Genomic DNA, 20,130 nt, shown 5'->3' with positions numbered 1-20,130 from the left:
AATCCACCCCCACAAACTCCCTGCAGGTCCCCGAGCCAGTCTCCTTCTCACTCACCTCTGGGAGGCCCTCCCTCTACCCTGAACACCCCTCCACTGGCCTCTGCACTTCACCTTCAGCCAGCTGAGCATCGTGCCTCCTCCGAGACCCTCATGGCTGGGTGGTGCTGGTGACCCATACTCAGTGGCCCTCACAGCCCTTGCCTGTTCACTGGTCAATCTCCCTGACCACGCTAGGACCACTGCTGTGTCTTCTCTCCCCACACCCTGCACGTCACAGGTGCTCCATAAAAGGAGGCTGAATTCAAACTAAGGCCTGTCTTCTGCCTTCCCGCCCAGTGCTCTTGTAGGAGTCCAGGAAAGGCAGACTGGGGTGGGAACATCCAGATTCTACCCATGGTGCCGGGGGCTTCTCAAGTCCCTCTGTCCCTCACCACTCCGAGCCTCCTGCCCTGAGACTCCTGTGATCATCCCCATTATTCGTTCACTCGACAAATATTTATGAAGAACCCACTCCATTCCAGGCACCCACGGTCATGCCTCGCACAGGGTCTTGCACACAGTGGGTCCTCAATGTGTGTTGACTTTGAACTGGAAGAAACAAAATGACAACAAAGACACTCCCTCGAATTTCTGGGGAGTGGTTGTCTACACCTGTTCTCACCAGATCCTCATGGTGGCCCTCCATGCTAGGTGTTATTATTTCATTTTACAGGCAGGGGAACTGAAGGGCAAGGTGAAGGGAGTAAGACATGCACCACAAAGGCCACAGCAAGCACTCGAGCAGGGACAGAGGTAGGCCCTGCAGACGGGACACCTCCCCAGGGAGCAGCAGTGGCCGGTCCCGCACTGCCCTCAGGATCCCCTCCATGGGTTTCTGCCAAGCCCAGCCGATGGCGCCTGCTCCTGGGAGGAGCCTGCACAGGGGACGGGGGACAGCTGTGAAACCACAGACACGACAACCAGGAGCCAGACCCGAGTACCACTCTGTACTGAAGCCTGAACTGTTCCGGAAAATACGAGCCCCACAGCTGTTCTCCAGGCACCAAGTTCAAGGCTCCTTCAAGCGCAGGTAAAAAGCCTGCCAGAGCTGACTTAATCCCTATTAATCAAGCGTGATGACTTGTTTTCCTTTAGAGACAGTGACAACAGAGCTGATCATAGCTCATACTTGGACCTGGCCTCCCTGAACCAGGATTTTGGAGGAAAAAAAAAAGAGCAAGAGGCAAAGTGATATCCCACAGAACCCACAGAAAAAAATTAAAATAAAAAAGGAGCAAAATCAATGCCTGCTCTTTCAGCAATGCTATAAAATTGTGTTCTGAAATTGCATCGAACAGCATGCTTTGCAGTCTGAGGCTAAACTGATGTAACCACAGCTAAAATAAGGAGGTAGCCTCAGAAACCTGGGGACAAGATGTCACCTGGCCATAAGGAGGGGGAGGGGAGTCCCCCTCATTCTGCCATGGTGTCTGGTCTGAGCAGCCTCAGTCCCAGACGAGAGATGGGGCTAGTGTGGTAGCCATGCAAGACAGGACAGGGAGTCTGGCTGACGTTCCTTTTGTGGCACAGGCCCTGCCTTTCCCTCAGACCCCACTCCGACTGAGATACCATCTCATCTCCTGCCTGGGCTGCTGTACCAGCTGCTCTGTTTTCTCCTTAACTCCAGACTTGCCATCTCCAGCCCAAGATCATTTTGTTGCTCAAGAAAGCCTTCTAGCATGCAGATGCAACTCTGTCCCTCCCCTGCTCAGAGACACATGCAACCTAAGTGTCCCCAAGAACCCCCATTCTCCAAAGTCACCCTTTCCCTTCATAGCCACATACAACGACCCAACTGCCCCCAGCCCATTAGATTTACAAAAAGTCTGGGCTCTCCCCAACAGCTCTGGTCCCCAAACATAGGGATGGAGTGTCTTCCACTTTGCTGGTCACCTTTTACCATAAATTTGACTCCTGTTCAATTCCTGATCCCTTCTGTGTTGGTCGGAATTCCTAGGGTCATGAGACAGACTTCCAACTAGCTCCGGCATCAGGGGAGGTTCACTGGAGAGCTCCCTCACTGGGGCAGAGGCAGAGCGGGCTCCCGGCTGGACTGGCACCAGAGCCTCAAAGGCCTCGCTCTCTTCTCTGCTCCCCTCCGGAGTGTGGAAGCTCATTCCCTCAGCTTGGTTTTCTGCAGGAGGCAGCCAACAGCCCCGCAGCTGCTGCACTTGACATCTCTCAGCTTCTCCAAGAGAGAGGAATAGTTTCTCTCTTTGATGCAAAGCTTTAAAATCCTAGGGAAAGGCTCTTATGGACTTGGTTCAGATCAGCTGCCCATCTCTGCAGCAACCACCTGCGGTCAGTGGCGTTAGGGCGTCTCCTTTGTCCAGCCTGGTCGATTGCATTGGGCCCATCCACAGTGACCTGCTGCCAATCAAATCACATGGTTGGAGTAGAGCAGACACCCTCAAGGGGGCAACAGTGCCCCCAAGGAGGCAAAACAGTTGTTGGAAGGCAGAACAATCTTAGGTTTTATAACGGTTGATGACCCTCCAAAGAAGCACAGTATAACCAGAAATACTGTATTTCTGTGGTATTAAAATTTCATAGGGGGAAGGGCACCAAGGAAGAAAACCTAGGAAGCCTCCTTTGGGAGGGTGGTGATAATGAAAAAACCACTGGAGGAGAGGATGGAGCATCTCTCAGAAGGACAGTACCATTCTGGACAAAACAAAGAAATGTCCAGTACATCCTCCGGCCTCCTGCAGCCGCCGACCCCTCGCCTCCCGCAATCCACACGTGGGTGCAGCGCCTCCTCCTCATTCCGCAAGCGCCCGACACGGGCTGTGGTGTACCGTGCTGGAGATGGAGGAGAGCAGAGGATCAGCACAGCCCTGTTGCTAACGTTCACACCTCGGGGAAGCCCTTCCAGCCCATCCCTCCTCAGACCTGGCCTGCCCTGCAGTCCTTGTCCCCTCTTGTCTCTCTGAGTCCCTGGGACAACCCCCAGCCCAGATCCTAGCCCTTCTACCCCTTTGCCATCTTGCATGCCAAGTCAAATCTATGAATTTCCACCCATTTACTTTACAAAGCAAATCACCCACCTCCCTTGTAGACCACCCTGTGTTTTGGTCTTTCATAACCAACAAGGGCCATGAAAGCATTTCAAAAATAAAAAGCCTCCCCCGCCCCCGAGGCACACAAAGCTGATAAATGACAATTTTGTATTCGCCTGCCCAGATCACCGCTGTAGGCAGGGTTTCTTCCACCACCAGCAGCCTTGGAAAGCCAAGAAGGGCTGTCCAGAGGTCACCCCAGGGCCTCAAGGATTTTGTATGTTTTTCATTGTTGTTATTGTTTGTTTTGAACCTCTTGCTTTTAGAGGGGCCAAGTCTAGGCTTCCCTGACCTTCTAGGCTCCCTTCGGCCAGGTTTCCCAGGGTGAGATGAGGATGCACCGGCCACGATTTGTAAAGGCAGTGTTCCCAGGAGAGACCAGTAAGAGAGGGAGCAAAGCAGGACAGAGAAAGGAGATACCAAGCTAAGTCCCATCCTTTCCTGACCCCAGAGGGCCCCCGGGTGTTAATTACACCTGGAGTTCCTCCACCTGCGGGCAAAGGAGCACTGGCCGGTCAAGGGCTGAGCACGCCTTTGGGGGTTGGGGCATGTAAACTCCTGGGTACCTGGGGATCCCTCCTAAGAGTGTTCTGGGTTGGAGGAGGGAGGGGATGGATTTGGAAGCACAGGGAAAGCCTTGCCAGCAAGGAATCGGGCTGTCACCTATGTGCCTGCTCCGGAGATCTTCCTAGAACTAGATCCCTTCCAGCCTGTCCCCAACTCCTGGCCCTACACTGTCCCAACTTCAGCCACGCCCCCAGTGGAGCCAGCCTGCCCTAGCCCAGCTCTTGCGTCCTCCCACCCTAACTCCTCCATCCGGAGTAAAAGGTCTCCCCTTCTTCACCTTAAGTCCTTCAAGGTGCTCCTGCAGCATTTTCCCCCCTGAGGGCCCCTCCCTCACTGACCTGAGCTGCCCCAGCACTTGTACTCCCTCTCACCTCTCATCACAGTTACTTGTGCCCAGATTTCATGGGCTCCACATTGCTTCCCTCAGCTGGCACACTCCCCACAGGCTATGAGGTTGGCTCTCTGGAGATGCTCCAGGAACTCGTGCTGAAGAGAACTGTGGGACCTCATGCTGACCCATCAACTCTCTTTCTGAACCTACTCATCCATCAAAGTCCTGCTGAGTAGTCCTCTCCTGCTGGGAGCCTCTCTGATGGATACCAGCTCAACACAAGGTTGACATGAGAAAAGCCATATTGTAGAAAAGAGACCATATTGTAACTTTGAATGAGTTCTGATGCACTAACCCTGACTCACCAGACCCTTTGAATCTTTGCTTTGATTTGCCTAGAGAAGTAAGGGTCTGTCTCCTGTTCATGTGCAGGCCCTGTAGATTTTATGGACCCTCCCAGCTGCGATAAGATGATAACATTGTTCTTTTGAGTTCTCTAGGAATGTGATGGCCTCTGGACAGAGATTCTATGCTGATATCCCTTACAACGGAAAGATCTGATGTGCCAACTCGCAGTCTGCAACACCAGGGGGTTCAACATTCCTAACCCTATTCCTCCCCTATAACTCTCTGGCCTATAAAACTGCTTCAAGATTCTGTGTCCCCCTTCAGATGGTTCTTTCAGACATTAGTCAGCCATCTTCCCTCTTACTAGCAAGCTGTAATAAGTCCTTTCTCTCCTCCCTCCCTGCCTCTTGACTATTGGCATGTCTTGTGGCGGGCAGATGACCCCCCTTGGGCCATAACATCATCAAGCCCATCTAACTAGGTCCAGTAAAGCCATATCCTGTCTCAGCACTTGGGATGGGGTCCCCTCCTGTCACCTTCAAATGAATGAGGAGATCTGGTCAACTCTTCCTCAGCTTTTCCCATAAAGATTCCCTTGCATCACTGGGGCTAGGCTCTGTGCAACAGAGAAGGGAGGGGGGAAAATAAAAAGAGGAGGGAGAGAGCCGGACTCTGCCCTCAGGTGTGCCTCCCCCACCTAGCTGGTTGGACCCCAGCCTCATCCAAGGGTCAGTTGAGAACAGTTCACACGGGTGGTGGGCAGGAGGGGATATGTGGGAGCAATCAGGAAAAGCTGCTTGGAGGAAGGGGGTGGAGGGGACGAGGACCTGGGGAACAGAAAAGTGTCCCCAGCAGGAAGACCAGTGTGAACACAGTGTCTGTTTCTTGAACTCGGGCTGAGTTCCCCAAGGTGGGTACCCACCTTGTCTGCACCCTCCAGGAAAAGCTCAGTGCCTCACTAATCGCATTCCTCAAATGCTTTCCCCTCAGATCCCAGACGCTGGAACTGCGGCTTAAGCTTGTAGGCTCATCTGGGGGAAGAGCTCCTGAGGCTCCCCCAGCTCGGGCCTCACCTCCTGAGCCCTGATCCAGCCCCAGGTTGCACCTGTCCCCACCAGAGAGCATCACTGCTCAGCCCTGCCTGACATTAGGATCCCTGGGCAATTTACGGAAACACATCAGTGCCTGGGCCCCATGCCAACCCATGTAATCAGAATCTCCAGGTGGGCCCTGGCATTGCTGCATTTGTTGTCGCCATTGTTTGGGGTTTCTTTTTTAAGCATTTTATTTCAAATTTATAGAAAAGTTGGAAGAATGATCCAAAGTATACCCACATACCCGTTGCCCAGATTTACCAATTGTTTCTTGCCCCATTTGTTTTACTGTTCTCTACATCTACACACATGTGTGTGTGTATTTCTGAACCATCTGAAAAGAAGGTAGAAACACAGTGCCCCTTTAGCCCAAAATGTGTGGTTCCTAAGAAAAGAGACATTCCCTTACCTACCCACACTGCAGTTATCAAAATCGGGAAACTGAACACTGATACACTACTCTTATTTAGTCCAGCATCCACATTCAACTCTCAAGTATCCTGGTGGGCCTGCCGCCTGGTGTAGGCTCCCCAGACAGTCAGAATACCCCTGCAGGGCTGGGACACCTGGCCGGGATGAGACCCACCAGGCCCACTCTGTGCTCTGGCCACAGCCACAGCAAGGCTCCTTGCTCCCTTTCTCAATTCCCGTCTCCCCGCGGGGGATGGCTACAGCCCTGGCAAAGGTGGCTGCGGATAAAAGGTATTAACCCCTTCTCTGCAGGCTGCAGGCCGAGTTCGGCCCCTGGCTGCTGGGGCAGAAGCGGCTGCCCAGCACCCGCTATAAATAACCTGGAGGGCACGGGCTGTGGGGCGGTGTCACCGCCGCCTCGGGGGCGGGGGCGGGGAGAGTCCCCCCTGTGCCCTGGGCCTTACCTTGGCCTGCTCGCGCCGGTGGGAAGGGAGGGGACCAATGCGGCTGTGGCCCGGGGGAGGGGCGGGCGGGGCGGGACAGCCGCGCTGGGAGGTGCGCTTCCGTCCCTAGCCGCTGCGGGCATGGGGGGTCCCACCGGGCCCTCGCGCCTCCTCCACGCCCCGCACCCACTCCTCTGCCTGCTCTGCCTCCTCCCGCCGCTGCTCCAAGTAAGTGCGGGGAGTGGGTCGGGTCTCAGGGTGGGGGTGCCGGGAGCTGGGGCTCCGTGCTGTCATCACTAGGGGCTGGCAGAGGGTCTTCGTGCTCACTTGCTGGGCTGTTTTTCCGCTCAGCCCTGTTATGAGTTGGGTGGGGGAGGTCTCAGGGCTTGGCGCCGGTTGGGGCTGGGATCCCTGTGTGGACGCTGGGATGCCGCTCTCTGGATGAGGGGCGGGTGGAGGGGAGATGGTGCTCTAACACTGCTGGGACGGGACAGGGAGGCCTCTTGGATCAGCAGAGTGTTCTGAGTGCCGCCCTAGTGTCCAGGACATGCCCTTCTTCAGGTCTAGAAATTCCCTGTGCCCTGTCCCTTCCGTCCCAGCGTCCATGGATCCCCCTTCATTTCCCCTACAGAAGCCTCTTGTCCCTTCCTCATCCCACCCCTGTTCTGGCCCTTTCTCCCAGTGGACCCCCAGAGAGCTGACCCCAACTCCTGCACCCTATCCCCACCCTCTTCTTGGTGCCTCCAACCAGGCAGCCCCAGTACCAAGTGAGCAATGGGACAGAGGGGGCACTGGGAGGGTTTCTCAACACTGTGGGTGCCCTTTGGGCAGAGTTGGGGTCTGCTGGCAGGGGCTGGGGGGCAGGGATGGAGAGGAGCTATAAAGAAGGAGCTGAAGAAGTGGGGGTGAAGATAGCAGGGGGAGATTCCCAGAAATAGATGTGGGAGGAATCTCCCTTCAACCCTTTCCCCGTTTTACAGATGGGGAAACTGAGGCTCAGAGAGAGAGAGCAACCTGTCCTAGGCCACACTTTTCCTGAAGAGCTATGGCATTAAAAGGGTTCAGAGGGCAAAGAGGGGCCCGGAGGCCACCCAATGCAGGTGGACAGAGCCAGGTTGGGAGTCAGGAGGCTTGATCCTGTCCCGGCTCCACCACAGACCAGCCTAGGAGACCATTTCCCAGGCCTCAATGTCCCCATATGTACACAGAGGACTCATTCACTCAATATTCATTCAACAGATAGGTAGCAAGCGTCCACTGACTGTGGCAAAGTGGCTTTGCTAACAGGGCTGTTTTAACTCCCTGCTTTGCTGCTTAATGTGTAACTTTGGACAGGTTACTGAAATTTCCCCAGCCTCAGTTTCTTCATTGGCAAGATGGGGGTGATAATTGGTGCTTCCTGAATAGGGCTGTCATGAGGAACAGTTGAGATGATACAAGGAAAGCTCCTAGCACCATGGCCGGCACAGAGTAAGCACTTGGTAAATGCAGCCATGGTCTGTGCCGGGCACTAGACATTAGGTGTGACCACACCAGGGCCCTGCCCTCCCAGGGGTTTGGTCAGGTGGAGGGGAGGGCTGGGCACCACACTGAGGTGTGGTCAGTGTCCCGATGGGCAGACAGCCCCTAGACCTGCCGGGTCCTTGTAATGACACTGCAGGGTGTATTTGGGATGGCTGGATGTTGTGGAGGGGGTTCACGTCCACCCCCACTCCTCACCCCCCAGGTCCTGGGCTTCGAATTCTTTTTGCGCCCTCCCACTCATTCCTGGGTGGGTGCCTTCCAAGAGAGCTGGGTGTTAGGGCCCGGGTTGCCCCTTGCTCTCCCCTCTGGGGGCCATGATGCCAGCCGCCCAAGCTGGTTAGATGGAGAGTGTTTCTGGTGGGTCTGCAGAGCCAGGCCAGGTGGAGGGGGCGTGTGGTTGGGCACCCCAGGCTCTGGAGATGTCAGAACCGGGAACCTCAGCAGCAACAGTCTGCACCCCCTTTACAGTCAGCGCAGGCCCTACCCCCAGCTCCCTCCACGATCCCAGTCTGAGACAAGAAACTAATGACACATCATATAACCAGCTAGAGAGGAGCTAATCCGTGGTCTTTCTGGCCCCAAAGTGCAGCCTTCCTTGCTCTGGGCCTTCATGTAATGGGATTTATTTCTGGGTCCTCATCCAACTATGCCAAGATTCCTGCTCCAGAGCAGGTGGTGGGGAGGGGAGGGGACCCAGGAGGGGCCTGGCCTCCAGCCCTCTCATTTATTCACCCCATACTTAAGGAGGACAGTGGTGAGGACACGAGAATGAAAACACCCGCTCTGTGGAGTTACAGCGTAAAAGGAGACCAGGGCAGGAAGAAAATAATGGCAAAGAGTAAAGTGTGTATTTACAAACTCGGGCCACTGGAACTAAGAAAAATGTGCGCGGGTATGACAGCCTCTGAAGGACTGTGGGGAGATCCGCTGGGAGGTGGGCAAGATGGCAGGAGCACTGACAGGGTGGTCCTAGAGGAGGGCAGAGAGGAGAGCAAGCAGTGGGAAGGCCCCGGAGCCCCAACCCTGACAGGAGATGGTGTGTGGCTGCAGGGGGTGTGGGGGGTCCCCACTGGGATCTGATTTCTATACCAAGGGCATGGAGCTCACATCGCAGGGGAAGGGCCTGTGCTGCTTTGCAATTGGGAAAGTTCCAGCAGGTGGCTGAGTGGGGCGGCCACCCTGCACCCGGGCCCCGCCCACACCGCAAGAGCCCAGAGGAGCCAAGCCTTGACCCTGATGCTCCCAGGTCGCACTCTGAGGCCTTTGGGAAGCTGCTTTGTGGGGGGCGTGCCGTAATTGTGCAGGCTGCCCTGTGCACCCAGCACTGTGCTCAGCACTTTACTGAAACATCGGGAAGACGGAACACATATTTACAGATGGAAACAGAGGTTCAGTGGAGGCTGAGGAATATGGCTGCTGGATTCCAAAACCTTCCATTCTAACCTTTCGAGCTGCTTGCCCCCCGCTCTGAAAAGACCCCAGCAGTCTACCAGCCCCTCTTGGCTGGGTCCAGCCCCTCGGACCTTTGGGCACCAAGATACTCCCCCTTAGGGTCTCAGGACAGTGATTCTGTGGCTTCTTGCCCCAAATCCTGGCTTCTGGGGGAGCTATCTGTCCTGAGAAGGCTCAGCAAAAAGAGAAGTCCCCCCACCCCGGGGCCCAGGCCCCAGAAGCCTGGACGCTCCCTAACATGCACAGCCCTCCACACACAAGTCCACAAAGGGGGCAGCTCAGGGGCTGTTTGCCAGAAGTTAATTCATCTAATGACTTTTCCCCAAAATTCAACTACTTTCTGAGTGTTTTCTAACCTAATCAGCCAATTTAGTCTCTCTGTTTTTGCCATTTTGTTGCTGTTTAAGTATTTTTTAAAAAACCAATTTGTCTGAGGGCACGGCCTACTTAATTTTGTATTAAGTAGTAAATCTCCAATTTACAGCACTTTACGAATTACAGGACCATTCTGTATCCTCTTTGCTGTCATTTTCTCCTTTATCTAATTTTAACCATTTTTAGGACTCATCAGCCAGTTTGTCTAAAGTCACTTTATTCAAAATTCTAATTTTTTAAGATGTTGTTTCAAATCCACCAGAGGGAGGGATAGATTATTCAATAAGCTTATTTTGTTTATTCTATTTAGCAGCTATGCAGGCCTCCCATGTGCCCGGCACTGCTCTGACCACTGACATACATTACCTATTTTAGCTTCACAGTGACCTTACGGGCTAACACCATCCTTAACCCCATTTTACAGATAAGAAGCTGGGGTGAGGTCACGTGCCCAAGGTTACTCAGCTGGTAAGTGGCAGGGCCAGGATTCAAACCACACAGCCTGACTCCAGATTCCCTTCTCTTAACAAAAATCTAATTAGGACACAGACAAATGCCAAAACAAATCAGAAAGGGATGGCTTTTCGGCAAACTGGACATTCGGTGAGCTGATAATTGAGATAATTTTAGGCCTGGTGACCTGTTATAGGGCATCCTGCTGGCCAGCTCCCACCTTTATTGGGTCAACGTAGTCGCTCCCCGCCTCCTCTCTCTCCCTCTTCCCCTCTGCTCTCCCTCCCTCAGGTGGCTGTGTGTGTGGGGGCGGGGGCGGGGGGGCCCAGGGCTTGGCACAGGTAAGGGGAGAGGGACAGAGGAGAGAGGAAGCCCCCCGCTTTCAGAGATGACAGAACACATGGAAGATAAGCAGAGGCCTGGAAGTACCTCCAGGAAAGATGGAGGCTGAATTAGGACTGGAAGGGAAAGTGGGGCATTTTAGGAAGAGGGACCTGGTGGAGCAGAGACTCAGGGATGGGAGAGCCTGCTGGAGGCTGCTGCAGGCTCTTGGGGTCCTCACTCAAGGTCCAGCACCCAATAAGTGAGAACCAAGTATCTGAGGTCTCCCTTTCAGAAAGCCTGCCCGGACGCTTCAGAAATCCTTACCTCCTTCCTTCATATGACTTCCCATCCCTCACCCTCCGCCTCAGACCGCCTCAGCCTCCTCTGTGTCTGCTGAGGGCCCAGACTCTGCCTCCTCCTCATCTTCCTCCTTCCTCCTCCTCCTCTCTTTCCTTTCCTTTCACCCCATCCTCCTCTTTCTCCGCCTCCCTCTCTCCTCTCCATGGTCCCCTCTCGTCTTCCTCCTCCTCTCCTTCCCTTCCTTTCCCCCATCCTCCCTTTTCTCTCCCTCCTTCTCTCCTCTCCCTCCCTGTCCGTGGTCCCCTCTCCTCCTCCTGCCCTGCCTCCTCCTCCTTCCCCAGAGCAGGGCCTGAGTTTCTTCCTCTTCTGTCCCTAGCTCGGGCTCAATGAAACCAGTGAATGAAAGGAAACACTGGGGAGGAATCCTCTCCCTCCAGATGAGTCCTTCTCTGACCTTGGGCAGAGGGAGGAGGCGGGGAGGGAGCTCACCCCATTCCCCTCCGGTTCCTGGCAGCCTGGCCACAGGACCTGTGGTCCCGTAAATCTCCCAGGCCCAGACCAGGGGCTAAATTTAGACAAAGCTTTGTCACCAGCCCAGGAGGGAGCACTAGGCTGGGCCAGACCTCCTGGCTCCAGGGAGGTGGCACCTTTAGGGCCTGCCTAGCCCCTGGGGCACAGGTTCTGCCTGGATAGAACCCAGGGCAGAGGAAGAACAGCTGACGGGTTGGCTCTGCCCCACTGCCTCCTGCCCCTGCCAGGCTCCCTGCCCTGCCCTCTTCCAATTCCAGGTACACAGAGGCTGGAACCAGGACCTGGGCTGACCTCAAACCAAAAATTCAGAGAGAAGGAAATCTGACAAGGAGGAAAAGCCCAGAACCTGAGCTCCCAGAACTGGGGGCTGGGGTGCAGCTGTACCTAGCCGAAGGGGCCGTGGTCTCATCCATCCATCTAGTCAGCCAACAAGCATTTATTGAGCACCTGCTGCATGTCAGGCTCTGGAGCGGGAACTGGGGACACAGATGTGAACCAGACGTATGTGGGCCCTGAGCTCCAGCAGCCTGTAGTCTCATGGGGCAGGGGAGAGGTGGGGCACACGGCAGCTGTCTGTCCCTGGGACAGCCAAGAGCTGATCAGTAGAGAAGTCCAAGTTGTCTCCCTCAGAAGAGAAAATAATGAGGTCTCCAGGGGGCTCGGAGGGTATAGAACCCAAACTTCTCATCTCCCCTGTGCAAGGCCCTGCTTGGCTGGCTGGGTCTGCTCCACTCCTCCCCTGACCCACTTTCTGCCTAGAGGTGCCCCCTCCGCTGTGGTGAGAGTGGCTTCGTACTGGAGTGGCTCTCCCGAGCCCCACAGCCACCCTGTCTGGGGCTGGGGTCCTCTCAGCATCCGCGGACCACAGGCCTTCACTTCCTCACCCCAGACCAGCTCTCCTGTGTGTATCTGACCAAGCCACAGTCTACCAGACTGTCCATCAGTCCTGCTTCTCCCCATCACTCACTCTGTGGCCTTGGGAGGTGATTCACCTCTCTGGGCCTCAGTGGCCCCGTCTGTAAAATGGGGTTATTCGCAGCTACCTCAGGGGCTGCTGTGAGGATTTAAAGGAGCTGTTGTCAAGCATGTAGAGCTGTGTCTAGCACACAGAAAGTGCCGACTTCACATCAAAGAAGCCTCTCCTTCCTACCTGTCTCCCTCCCCAATGGCACCCCCAAACCAGAGGCTTGCTGCTCCCTGAGCAGGCCTTATGCCTGCCTCCCAGCCTTTGCCTGGCAGCTCCTGCCCCGGGACCCTTCCTGCTCTTCTCACCCTTCGCTCTGCCTTGGACCACACCTTCCTGTCCTCTTGGACTCAGCTCCAGTGCCCAGTCCTCTGGGGAGGATTCAGTTTCCTCCCCCAGCATCTGGTGAGCAGCGAGCCTGGTGAGGGGGCACCGGCTGCGTCTTCAGGGGCTCAGCGTCCACAGGACGGATGCTGAGGGCTGAGGGGAACCTGCGCTGGCTGGAGAGTCGGGGAAGGAGAAACACGGGGTTTCTAGGAAGCTTTTCTGGTGGAAAAGAGTTTGAGCTGGACCTTGGGACTCCCACAATGGGGCTTGAAGCCCCCATCTCTGAGCTCTCTAACTGGACCCCTCCGAAAGTCCTTGACAAGAACCACCATTTAACTCTTGCCTTCTACCTGCCATACAGTAATTTGTTTACCAGTATGGGGTTTGGATTATCCCCACTTTAAAGATGAGGAGACAAAGGCTCAGAGAAGTTAAGTAACTTAGCCAAGGCCACAGAGTTAAGAAGCAGCATCCCCAGAGCCCTAACACAGGGATGTTTGCAGTGTCCCCACTTTGAGATCTCGTCACCCAGGTGTTGGGGTGTAGTTACGCGTGGCTGTGTCTGCTCTCCCTGGCCCGTCATGTGCTTTCTGAGGGCAGCGGCTTCTTCTTCCTCCTCCCTGCCCACACACCCCCACCACCAGCAGCGGCTCTGCCCACACTGGGCACCTCCAGGGTATATTGTGGGTTTGAACTGAGTCAATCCACCCAGCCAGCCCCTTGAAGAGAATGAGCATCTTTGGCTGTGCCGGCTTATTGGACCAGCAGAGAAGTTACAGGAGATGGAGCCCAGATCTGGGAGTTACTCCAAAACTGCTCCTGCTCTGCTTGCCCATTTTGCCCAGGCCCTAACAGCACGCATCGATGCTGAGCACAGCACCCTGGGCCTCAGCACTTGGCTCAGCAAGGAGACTCAGCCACAGCCTGAACCACAGTGTCTGATGCAAGGACAGCCCAGCAATGCCTGAGTCCTGGGATAGGGTGCCCTGGCCCCACCCCTTGAGTTCTAAGCCAAATGTTCAGAGCCCACCCCTGCAAGGTTGCACATGAAACACCTGAGTGACGGGGTCAGAGTACGGCAGTGGGGACGTCGAGAGAAGGAGCTTGCATCAAAGATGCAGAGTCAAGTCGGCCTGAGGGTCCACCATCAACACCGCATGCCTCTGGGCTAACCATTGCCTCTGCCGTGACCTCCAGAGGCTGGCAACTCACTGGGAACTCGGTCCCCCAGGGAGGGGGTGAGTAGCTGCTTCTTGAACAAGAGGAAGGGGGACTGGTAAGGGGGTAAGGAGCCAGGCCCAGGGCCCACCGTCTCCCCACACCCAGCTGGGTGGGTCTCAGAATTCTTCTTGGAAGATCCCAGGACCCAGAACATCTCCTTCCCTCCCCAGCCCACCTCACCCCTGGCAGGTGGCTCCCTGGGCCAGCAAGGCCTTCCTGATGCCCAAGAAGCTGATGCCAAGGAGCTCCTGGCAGCCCCAGGATATGTGAACAACAAGACCGGGGCCCCCAGCGTCTGTCCTACAAGCCAGGAGGCCAAAGCTCCCGCTGACAGCTCAGGAAGCCCCTTACAGCGCCCACACACAGACACTACACACAGACACACACACTGTACATCCTGTACATGTACCACTCACACACACAACCACACACATAATCCACACCCTACACATACACCTCACTCACACACAACACACCCCCTGCTTCCCAGCACCTCCTCCTGTACCCTACACTGTGGGCAAGAGTTGGCAGACTCCAGGTGCGTGAGTGCCTGTAAGTGGTGTCCATGCTGCCCTAGACTCTCCAGGGTGCAGGAGCCAGCGTCGCCGCTCCGACCTGGTGCAGTCATTAATTAGAAGGTGCAGGCCTGTGTGGCGCGGCTGAGCATGTGGCCTCCAGCCTCAGCACAGGAAATGGACTGAGCCCGATGTGGGGAATGTGATGTTCGAGGGCTCTCAGGCTCTGGCCCTGGGGACATCCTGGGGCAAACATTGACCCAGCTGCCAGGGAGGGAATGTCTGACAGGCAGGGAAAGGGGAGGGGCTGTCCACTGGTAGGCCGGTGCCTTTTGGAATTCTAGAATCAGGAATGTCAAGGTTGAGAGGAGATGAAAGTCATCTTGCATATACGTGCACTAGTGAACAAGTGCACGCACTCATGCACACACACTGGCCACAGAATAGGAAAAACAGTGGTCTTGGGAGGAATGGGGACAGGGTTAGAATTGTAGAGTGCATTGCTCTCATTCAGTCTCACACCATGCATTTTCCAGCCTCTGCCTTTGCATGTGCTATACTACCTACCTAAAATACCATTTGTGGCACCACTCGTATCCACTGAGTAAACCCCTATTCATCCTTCAAAGCCCACATCAGTATGACCTCCTCCGTGATGCTACCCTATTCGTCCTCAGCAAATTGTATATGTTGTAACAAGTTGGTCACTCATCCATCTTTCCCACCAGAAGATGGTTTCCTCAAGAGCCGAGATAACCACATCTGCTTTATCCCTCCATGCCCAGCACCTACTCTCATGATTTTTCAGGAGATAGGATCCCGGGTGTTTTTTGTGTTTTGGGTGGGATTGCCATTGCTGCAACAACCATGTCTGTTCCCTGATGAGTGCCCACACTGGCACAGTGGTCCCTTCTTTTTCCCCTACTCATCCTTCTGGCTGCCTCCAAAGTGTCACCTCTTCCAGGAAGCCTTCCCTGTTTTCCCAAGTCCAGGCTAGGAATCTCTCCCATGTGTTAACCTAACACGTTTGTTGTAACCTCCTGTTTACCTGTGTGACAGGGAAACAAAGTTCAATCATCTGCTCTCCCCCACTGCCTTCTGCACCTTCTAAATCTGGGGCTCCTTACCTGGCCTGACACCATCTGAGTACATTCACTGGGGCCCCCAGCCAGGACCTGACACACAGTGGGTGTCTTAAAAATATTTATTGGGGGAATAAACTGCTAGTGGACCCCCACCCGCTTTGCAGGACACAGGCGCCATCATAGGGGCACATCCCATCCTGAGTTGGAGACCTTTCGGGGCCGAGGGATGGACAGAGCAGATTCCTGCCTTGGAGGTCAAGCTGCTTCTAAGAGTTCCAGCCTGGCCAGGCTGCTGTTCTGCTGTGTGGCCTTGGGCATTTCCCTCCTCAGTTTCCCACTCTGTACACTAGAGTGAAGAGGAGTAAGGGATGAGTGACAGAACAGGGCAGGGGGCACAGACATATGCTGCCAATGGCTAGCCAGGGCCTAACCTCTGACCCTCATCCCTCCTATCCCCTAGGCAGCTGGACTGAGCCAGGCGCCCAGAGAGCAGCCCCTGTGGACACTGCTGGAGCAGTACTGCCATGTGGTCACGACCCTCGCCAATGCCTCAGGTATGCAAGCCCCCTGCCACCGCCCTGTGGCAGACCTCAGGAGATGAGGGTGGGCCCAGGGCCTGGGAGGAGGAAGCAGCTCTCCTGGGCCAGCCCAAGCTCTGGGGGGGGGGGGCAGGCCAGGGAGAGAGAACAACATGGGCCTTAAGGACGGATACAGTCTCTGGCTTCTGGTCCCAGCTCTTGTCTCTGTCTCCGGCAGGCCCCTTCCCCAGGTGGGGCTCAGGCTCTTCACTGGTGATGAAGGGCTTGGCTGGGAGTCCTCCTCCAGCTCCCTGCTCCCTGCTCCCTGCTTCTGCACACAGAGGAGCACAGCTGGGCTGACACTTAAGAGCCTGAGGAGAGGGTGCCCCTCTGCTTTCAAACTTGAGCAAGACCAGCCACTTTCTCAGGTTGCCGTAGCTACAAGTGTCACCTCCTGGTTAAGGACCTGTGAAGCAGCAGCCCAGCCCCTGAGTTCTGACCTCTCAGGGTTTTCTGGTGACTGATTCAGAGTCGGGGTCAGCCACTGCAGAGCTCAGAGCAGCCCCGGGCTCTCACGGGCTCTGGGCTCCTGAGAGGCGTCCCCAGGGCCCCACCCAGTGTCCTGGCCTTCTCAGGTCTGCATCCATAGAAGCAGCAGGGAAGGAGGAGGGCTGGGGGTGGGTGTGCCCTGGGACCTGGAGCTGCTGCCGGGGCTCAAGGAGAGGAGGGTGCTGGTCAGCACTGGGACCCAGCACAGAACACAGCCTGAGTCGGGCATCGAAGAGGAAAGCCCTGTTGCCTGCCCTCCTTACAGTGGCATGCTCAAGAGCTCAGGTGCTGGGGTCAGACAGACCCGGGGCTGAAGCCTACCTCCTTCATCGAGCAGCAGTGTGACCTGGACGAGTCGCCTGGCCCAGCTGTGTTCGTTTGTTAGGGCTGCAGGAAAGTACCACAGACTTGGTGGCTTCAACAAGAGAAATGTATTTTCGCACAATTCTGGAGGCTAGAGTCTAAGATCAAGGCCTTCTGAGGCCTCTCCGCTTGGCTCGTGGATGGCCGTCTTCTCCCTGTGTCTTCTCGTGGTCTTCCCTCCGTCTGCGTCTTTGTCCTAATCTCCTCTTCTTAAAGGACCCCGGTCACATTGGATTAGGGCCCCCCTAATGACCTCATTTTAACTTAATTATCTATCTCCAAGTAAGGCCACATTCTGAGATATTGGGGGCTAGGACTTCAACATATGGATTTTGAGGGATACAATTCAGCCAATAATAGCATCTGAGCCTCAGTTTCCTCATCTGTTAGGAACGGGGCTAATTTGACCTTAAGGGTTTACTATGAAGGTTGAACAAGAGACCATGGAGACCCCAGCATGGGTCATGTCAAGCAGCCATCAGGCAGGAAATGGAAGCCCCCTATTTCAGGAAGGCCCCAACTTCCCCCTCACCGGAGCTCTTTGCTCTCAGAGGCAGCGCTGGTTCACCAGCAGGCCCGCCACTTCTCCCCGCCCTCCCTCCCCTCCAGAGTGTGGCACAGACCCTTGCCTCCCCATGATCCCTGGTTCATGGTACTCCATGCTCCCCTCCTCTGAGTCCAGCCTCCCCTGCTTGCCTTGTAATATCAATCATCTATTGACAAACAGGATACAAGTTATACACATATAATTTGGAAAAAATATTTTTAAAAGTGAAAGAAGACAAGAAGTGCTCATTATCCCATAACCCAGGAATTTTTACAATGTTTATATCCCCTAGGAGTTTATCGATCCATAGAGCCTCATGTTTTTTCTCTTTTTTTTTTTTCATTTCCTCAAAACTGGGATGATCCCCTGTTCACAGTTTTGTAACCTGCTTTCTCCTCTTAGAATTCACAGTCATTAAATGTTCCCCATGTCATTAAATGTCCCTCCACCACATTGTTGTCGATGCTGCCCGGCAGCCGCCGTGGGAGCACAGCATCCTTTATTAACCGGGCCCCTCAGGTGGGATGGGCAGGCTGTCAGGATGCCTTTGGACTTCAGGAAGAGTTTCTCAGGTCCCCACGTGGAAGTGATCTCCTTTTTAGAGTCTACCGATTGAAAAAAATGCATAATGACTGACAAAGTTCAAAAACAAGTAAAACCAACAATCTATTGTTTAGACATCCATCCATCCATCTGTGTGATAGAACTGAAAAAAAACTAAGAGCAAGGGAATGATAGACGCGATATTCAAGAGAATGTTCCCTCTGGGGCAGGAGCCTGTGGATAAATATGTGCCTAGTAATGGTCTAGTTTTGGACTAGGTGACAGATTCACTATATTTACTACAACATACAATCTTCCATAAGAGGCAAGACTGAAATACAATAAAGTTGGGCCATGTGTGGGCTAATGATGACACGGGGTCATGAATCAAAGACTGCGACCAATTAAATTGTGTGCCCCTGAGGTCCAAATAAAGGAAAAACACACATAATCACAACAGACTCCGGGCGGGCTTTAAATGGGTTATTTCTGTTTTGTTGATCACAGAGGCATCTAATAGGACATATATTGCAAGACGTATTAGTTATTCGGTCCATAGGCAATATAAGGGTCTGAATGGGCTCAAGGATCCCTTGAAATAACTCCCCAATCCAAAACACACACACACACACACACTTCAGGGCTGGTCAAATGGAAGACAGCCTTGGCCTGGAAGACAGGGCTGCTGCCAAGGCGTTTCTTCTTTCAGTAATGACTCTGAGCACAGGCGGCCTGGAACATTCTGATGGTGCTGGGGCCATTTAGTGAACACACCAGCCCTGCCCTTGGGGAGTCACAGGCTGGCAGAGGCAACAGTGGAAAAACCAACAACCTTGGTGTGACATAGACCAGCCCCCCCAGCAGATGGGGCACCAAGGAGGGCCGCCCCACCCAGATGAGACAGAGGAGGTGAGAGCTAGCTGAACGGTTGAAGGACGAGTGGGAGGCAGCCAGGCTAACTGGAGTATAGAGCCTTGAGGCCCTTCCCCCTCTGGTAGAGGGAACAGCACATGCAAAGATGTGGGGGGACAGAATGGTTGCAGGGAATGAGGTTGTTCCCAAGGGCATCTCAAGTTGAGCAGGAGGGAGAGGATGGAGGATGGACAACCATGAAGAATGTTCTTTGCCATGCTAAGAGCTGGGCTCCAACCTGAGAGCCATGGGGAGCCACTCTTGTGAGGAGGGTGACGTGATCTTAATTATAGGAAAACCACTGCCCAGTGGAGGAGCCCAGGAGCCCAGCTGGGCTGCTGCAGAGATGAGGATGGCCCAGGATGGGCTGGAGCAAGGATTCCTCTTCCTCCTCTGGGCCTGCCTTTGCCCATCTGTAAATGAGAACACAGGATTGGAAGGTCACCACGGCCTCCCCTCCCCGGTCCTGCAGCCTGGTCCCATGGCTTGATATGAGCAAACCAGGCCATATCCCCTGTGCAGAGGTCAGGTAAGGAAGATGTATCTGGCCTGGGCACACCATCCCCAGTGCCATAAGGCAAGAGTGGGCACCTTTAGGGCTCTCTGAGCCTCCATGCCCTCGGTGGCCCCACTGTAACTCCCAGCAAACCCCACAACTTTGTCCCAGCTCTGTGTACTCCCTATCTATTCAGTCTGACTGAGGACAGCCCTTCAGAGATGTAAAGACAGACTCTGTCCCCTCACATCCTGTTTCCCAGCTGACATTTGTTGGGTGGTGTGACGAACAAGAGAATGTGTATGATGCGGTGAAGAAGTGTGACTGTGTGTGATGCTGTGTGTGTTTCCATTGTGTTCTGCATGTCTGTTTGGTGCCGGGCATTATTAGGCTGTGCCCTGGAGGACCATGATGTGTGTCTGAGCTTGCCTGGAACTGTCCACTGCCACTGCAGCTCCCATCAGGGGTGGGCCAGAGGCGCCTGCCTCATCCCATACTGCTCATGACACACTAGCATCTTCCCCAGCATCTGTCTCACTTCTGGAACTTATTTGCAACCTGTCCCACCAGCCTGGGGACACACAGGCTGCCCAAATACCTCTCCCCCACTGCCTGGCTGGAGGGCCCACTTCCATCCCAGGGACCGCCCATCCACCTCCGCTTCCTTAGTTAGCAAAAAGGCCCCAGACTTTGTTTATTTGGAGTTGGATTTAATCTAATTGAGGAAAGTGTTTGCTCTCTCTCATATCTTCCTCATTTGCCTATTTGCAAACACTAAAGTGAGCTGTAAAATCAATTTGTCCCAAAGCTGCCACCTTTTATAGCTTCCTCTTGGTCAC

At 54.6% G+C, this 20,130-nt stretch overlaps 1 protein-coding gene across 2 annotated transcripts in view; it reads left to right on the top strand.

Annotated features, from left to right (window-relative positions):
- Positions 1 to 6,232: 6,232 nt before the first annotated feature.
- The window catches only part of CRHR2 (corticotropin releasing hormone receptor 2), a 48,129-nt gene continuing 34,231 nt past the window's right edge, over positions 6,233 to 20,130 (top strand). Inside the window, exons 1-2 of one of the 2 annotated variants that reach the window (XM_070616148.1) lie at positions 6,233 to 6,520; positions 15,824 to 15,917. In XM_070616148.1, coding sequence (XP_070472249.1) covers positions 6,434 to 6,520; positions 15,824 to 15,917 — 181 coding nt within the window. In that variant the 5' untranslated portion in view covers positions 6,233 to 6,433. The remainder of the gene's footprint in view (positions 6,521 to 15,823; positions 15,918 to 20,130) is intronic. The other variant, XM_070616149.1, reaches the window with a different exon arrangement.

Source organism: Equus przewalskii, chromosome 4 (genome assembly GCF_037783145.1).
Source record: "Equus przewalskii isolate Varuska chromosome 4, EquPr2, whole genome shotgun sequence".
In the NCBI taxonomy this organism is placed as follows: domain Eukaryota; kingdom Metazoa; phylum Chordata; class Mammalia; order Perissodactyla; family Equidae; genus Equus; species Equus przewalskii.
Note: the sequence above shows the minus strand (reverse complement) of the source record. Positions and strands in the feature narration are given on the sequence as shown.